The 6,178-nt window shown below is 37.7% G+C and overlaps 1 protein-coding gene across 2 annotated transcripts in view; it reads left to right on the forward strand.

Moving 5' to 3' along the window:
* Window positions 1-3,497, forward strand: part of LOC137640045 (uncharacterized) — a 59,683-nt gene extending 56,186 nt beyond the window's left edge. The window contains exons 2-3 of one of the 2 annotated variants that reach the window (XM_068372432.1): window positions 2,374-2,488; window positions 2,696-3,497. In XM_068372432.1, coding sequence (XP_068228533.1) covers window positions 2,374-2,488; window positions 2,696-3,357 — 777 coding nt within the window. In that variant the 3' untranslated portion in view covers window positions 3,358-3,497. Of the gene's footprint in view, window positions 1-2,373; window positions 2,498-2,695 lie in introns of both variants that reach the window. The other variant, XM_068372431.1, reaches the window with a different exon arrangement.
* The last annotated feature ends 2,681 nt before the right edge of the window (window positions 3,498-6,178 follow it).

The following is a 6,178-nucleotide window of genomic DNA, read 5'->3' on the forward strand; positions in this document are numbered from 1 at the left end:
CCTATCCGCCGTTCATCTGGCTGGAGTTCGGAACGTTGTGGCAGACGCACTCTCCAGGACGGTACCGTTGGAGTCAGAATGGTCACTAGATCGCAAATCCTTTCAATGGATCCTCTTCCAAGTGCCGGATCTCCAGGTAGACCTCTTCGCGACGGAATCCAACCACAAGCTGAAATGTTATGTGGCCCCCAACCTGGACCCTCGGGCTTACGCCACGGATGCCATGTCTCTCGACTGGAACGCCTGGGAAAGGATTTACCTTTTCCCACCGGTGAACCTACTGATGAAAGTGCTGGACAAACTTCGAACCTTCAAAGGTCAAGTAGCCCTGGTGGCCCCCAATTGGCCCAAGAGCAATTGGTTTCCTCTTTTACTGGAGCTGAATCTCCACCCTCACCAGATTCCCAACCCGACTTTGACCCAGATAGTACAAACGTGCACTGTGTTCGCTTCCTCAAACATTCAGACCACCCTAACTTTATGGACTTCATGAAGTTTGCGGCACACAAAGGGGCTAACATAGACCCCCAGAATACTTTATTTTTAGAATCTGACAAGAGAGACTCCACTCTTCGTCAATATGACTCAGCGGTCAAAAAACTAGCAAAGTTTTTGAAAGATTCTAGTACTGACTTTATGACACTAAACCTAACGGTAACCTTTTTCAGAACCTTGTTTGAGTCGGGCTTAGCAGCCAACACTATTACTACCATCAAGTCTGCCTTGAAGAAGATTTTTCTAATCGGCTTTAATATAGATCTAACAGATTCATTGCTAGCTTCGATCCCAAGAGCCTGTGCCAGACTGAGACCATCTTCTCGTCCTAGCCCGATTTCCTGGTTTCTCAATGATGTTCTTAAACTAGCGTCAGAAACCGTCAACGATTCATGTGAGTATATCCCTCTACTCAGGAAAACTCTCTTTCTCGTGAGTTTGGCATCTGGCGCCAGGATTTCGGAATTAGCTGCCTTATCAAGGGATCCAGGCCACATAGAGTTCCTTCCGTCAGGAGAGGTCCTCCTCTCCCCAGACAAGGTCTTCTTGGCCAAAAATGAAGACCCTCAGAATAGATGGTCCTCCTGGAAAATCATCCCTCTCCTTCAGGATCCTTCCCTATGCCCGGTTACCACTCTAAAGTCCTTTCTATCAAGGACTTCCTATAAGACCTCGGGACCCTTGTTCATCAGGGAGCGGGGAGGGACTATAACTTTGAAAGGGATCAGACAACAGATCTTGTATTTTATTAAACAGGCCAATCCAGAGTCTTTTCCTCACGTCCACGACATTCGGGCGGTAGCGACCTCAATAAATTTTTTCCATCATATGAACTTTACAGATATCTCTAAATATACCGGATGGAAATCCCCCTCAGTGTTCAAGCGGCACTATCTTAAACAATTAGAGGCCCTTCAACTCGCTACCGTAGCTGCAGGGAGCGTGGTATCCCCCGGACAAATTCCTTCTAACTAATCCCTGAATCCTATATCTTCCACCTTCTTCCTCTTACCTGCCTCACTTACAGTTCCTACCTGAGTTCGGTTTGTTGTATCACACCCATGGGTGTTCCTAGTTCGTAACATTGCCATTTTATTATCATTGTTCAACTTATTCTTCCATACGAACTGTATTTCTTTAGTGTTCAAGTGTATGTAATTTGTTCCAGTGTTTGACCTTAATTGGTTTTGTTTTAAGTTAATGTTCTTTTGTCTTCCCTTCCTGGGATATTATACCTTATCATGCTGATGTTATTAAAGACGTCCGTCTTCTACGTTAACTTTTGATTAAACCACTGTTTGTTATGTTGATTTTTATTCGTTCCCGTATAGTTAATAAAGTTTGGGTTCGTTTTCTCTGGTACTATTTCACTGCGCGGCACAGGGATTGAGCCCAGAAAAGGGATTTTGACGAAGGAAAAATCTATTTCTGGGCGAGAGACCTGTGCCGCCCAGTGAACCCACCCTATTTGCTCCCCCCCTGTTCAGACCCCAAACTTAAGGGTGCTGTAAGGAGTGATGGGCAAGCGTGGGTTGAGTTAGTAGTACTGGTCTGCGAGGCAGGGGAGGTTGAACGGCACCTCACTATTGGGGGATTTCGAAGAGGAGAAGTCTAAATGGTACGAGACCTCTGGTATTTCGCCCCAGTCTATACCGACACCATTAGGTGAGCGAGCTAGTTCAACCTAGCATTCCTTTACATTTTTTCTCTGGTAATATTAGCAGTTATATTCCTTTGAAATGGTGCTTAAGGAGCATTTCACTGGGCGGCACAGGTCTCTCGCCCAGAAATAGATTTTTCCTTCGTCAAAATCCCTTTTCTCTTTCTCTTGAACGTAGCTTTTCTTATTACATAAAAAATCTGTCAATCTCTTTGCAGGATGATGGAAAAAAGTTCCACATTGGACCACAGACCTTTAAAGGTGGCTCTGTTTTGGGTTCTTGGAAGAATGGATGGGATTTTGAATATGCTCATTCTGGAACTGGAAGTCAGCGTGAGTCTGGTAATAATATTTATGCAATTTTTCTATTATTTTGGAATTCAGTCATAGCATAAATAAAGTGTGATATCTATTTTATGATGGTGATATTTCAGACTGCAAGGTTACAGAATTATTATTGATTTAATTTATGTTTTGTTAATTGTTATTTTCTCTTAGAAGACCAAAACCAGACAAAGTTTTTCCTTATTATTTTTACAGAGGATGCACCTCTCATCTTCCAAGAAGGAGACATCACAGCAGACATCTACAGAAGCAGTAAAAATATTATCGTCCAAATATGTAATTGTGTGGCAGTGAGACCCCATGGGCTATCCCAGGAGATGGCTCACAAGTACCCTTACTCCAACTCCTATTCGACGAGACGACCAATAGGGTCACTGAATAGGGCAGACATCGAAGACAGGGCTGAGCCCGGGACGATAGCCGTCTGTAGATCGGAGAGATCCTCGAGAGACCCAGTTGTTGTTAATATGTTTGGGCAGTTTTATATGGGTAAGAATGTGAAAAGTAATCGCCATAGCCAATTAATATTATCCACGACAGAGAACCAACTTGAATCAGGAAATAATCACGAACAATCTTCAGAAAGATACAAGAAATCCAGTAAAAGCGACGAACACTTGGTAAATGGTCTGCTAAAGGATACGCAAGAAAACCGCATTTTTTGGTTCCAGCAATGTTTGAGAGAATTAGCAGTCGTCTTACCAGGGATGGACTCACAGAGGATAATCTTCCCATACAAAATCGGTTGTGGTTTAGCAGGGGGCGACTGGGAAAAGGACTATTTTCCTGCTATACAAAAATTTGTGAGTGATATAGCAGAGTATAAGATAAAAGTTATCATTTTGAGGAGGTCATAGTAAGATTACATGAAAATGTTCTGTTCAATTACAATACTCATAAATGTTAGCCTAATCTTTTCATAAACATTTACAATCATTGGTATGTAAACTAAATCATATGCAACAAGATATAGTCTTGAATAAACTAGTATTGAAAATTTTGTTTGAAATCTTTAATGTACTATATTGACATATTTGAAGAATGTAGCCTTTATATATATATATATATATATATATATATATATATATATATATATATATATATATATATATATATATATATATAAAACACTTGAAAAAAAACCTCAAGCTCTGAGAATATTAAACAACTCCCAGACGGCAATATGTATGAACACTGAATATCCAAAGGTCTCTGAAGTTACACTCAAAACAAAAACTTGGTGATTACTTTAGATAAACTATTCTAAACCAACCTCTTACTTCAGTTCTAGTTAGGGTGGCCACTTTCAAATTCCCATAAAGAGGGAAAATCATTTTTTTTTTTTTTGCCAACACCAATTTTCTACCTAAATTGAACATGATTATTGAGGGGTTGAAATATATATATATATATATATATATATATATATATATATATATATATATATATATATATATATATATATATATATATATATATATATATATATATATATATATATATATATATATATATATATATATATATATATATATATATATATATATATATATATACATACAGTGATGCCTCAGGATACGAAATTAATCCGTTCAGGATGCGGTTTCGTATCCTGATATTTTCGTATCCTGAGTCGTGTTTTACATGTAAATAGCCTAAGCCGTTCCAAGCCTTATAAAAAGTCACCCTTTCTTTCATAAACACGCTAAACTGTAGTAATAAACATGCAATGTAGCCATTTCTATCATTCAATAATTAACACAACCGTTAAAAACAGCCTAATCCATTCCAGAAACCACTATGAGATTATTCAATAATATAGTTATAGCCAAGTTATCCCCCCCAAGCCCAAAGAAAACGGTCCGTTTTCTTTACTACTGTATAAAAGTTACGGTACTGTATGTACGTAAAGCATTTAGATCAGTGAAGGTGTATTGTTACCTGTACGTACACCTAAATTAATGATTGATACCTGTACACTCTGAAAAAAAGGTTACAGTTAATTAGTGTAACAAAAAAGTTGAAACTTACCTTTTGATTGAGACGATGTCCGATAGCGAAGTCGCGGCAGAGGAGGATGGCATAAGGCAGAAAACGTAACAAGTGACAGACTACGTACAGTAATTTACACACTTAACACATTAACACTTAAACTTTACGAAATAAAAAAATGGAAGAAATAATTAACACTTAACATTACGTATGGAAAACTATAAAATGAAAGAAAAAATTACTTTAACACTTAACGGTAACATAAAACTTAAAATTGAATTTTTTTTTTTTGCTCTTTTATAACTTTACGTTTTTCTTATTTTCTAAATCTCTTCTACTTCTTCATCACTTTCTTTTTTCTGTTTCTTTTCTTTACTTTCACCTTCTAATTCATCATCCCTTCCTCTTTTCTGTTTCTTTTCTTCACTTTCACCTTCGTCTTGGCCTACTAATACCGCTGGCCTCTTTATCCCTTTTACCCCCTAAGGACGTACTGGTACGTTTCACAAAACCCATCCCTTTACCCCCATGGACGTACCGGTACGTCCTTGCAAAAAAATGCTATAAAAATTTATTTTTTCATATTTTTGATAATTTTTTGAGAAAATTCAGGCATTTTCCAAGAGAATGAGACCAACCCGACCTCTCTATGACAAAAATTAAGGCTGTTAGAGCAATTTAAAAGAAATATACTGCAAAATGTGCTGGGGAAAAAATAACCCCTTGGGGGTTAAGGGTTGGAAATTTCCAAAGAGCCTGGGGGTAAAAGGGTTAATAAGAAACTATCCATTGAAGCTTGCTTCTGCCTACTTTTCAACACATTTCTAAAATGCGTTAGGCAAACGTAATATAATACACTACGTAACGTTATATACAGTCTATGTATAGTAAACACTAATACAGTACAGTGCACAGTAACGAATGTTTATTAACGATAACACGTGGCGTACGAATGTACTGTATATTAACACTAAGTCAAACAAGCGAAAGCACACAATGTCTGTTAACGATACCGCGGTCGGAACGAAAAGAGAGAGAGATGAACGCCCGTGCGTAGGCAAGCTGGGATAGTTGCCGACCAATAGGAAAGCAGGATCTTATGGCGTCAGCTAGCGTCTGAGTAGGGAGATAACCAATGGGTGAGCGGGAGGCTGTAAGTGAGTCTACCCAAGTTCAAAGTCAGGCGGCGCGCGCTTTTTAAAATTACTCTCGGCGAAGAGTTGGGATCTCGTAAGGTTTTCGTATCCTGAAATTTTATCCGTATCCTGGGGCATAAAAATCTTCGAATCACTTTTCGCATCCTGAATTTTTCGTAAGCAGAAACTTTCGTATCCAGAGGTATCACTGTATATATATATATATATATATATATATATATATATATATATATATATATATATATATATATATATATATATAAATGAGCGTTTATTTGTCAAATAGTATAAGAATGAAGAACTGAAATTAATTAATGCTCAATTTTATTATTGATGGGACAATTTGGTAAATAATAATAATAAAAATAATAAGGATAATAATAATAACTTGGGTGAAATAATTAACATTATTTTAGAAACTAAATAAAGGCATTACTGAATTATCAATATAACGTTTGAACTTGGTCCCTTTCCTTGCCATATTTAAGAGGTTTCTATTGACCAAAGAATTTTTGTACATAGCAGGGCA

Source organism: Palaemon carinicauda, chromosome 4, assembly GCF_036898095.1.
Source record: "Palaemon carinicauda isolate YSFRI2023 chromosome 4, ASM3689809v2, whole genome shotgun sequence".
Lineage (NCBI taxonomy): Eukaryota > Metazoa > Arthropoda > Malacostraca > Decapoda > Palaemonidae > Palaemon > Palaemon carinicauda.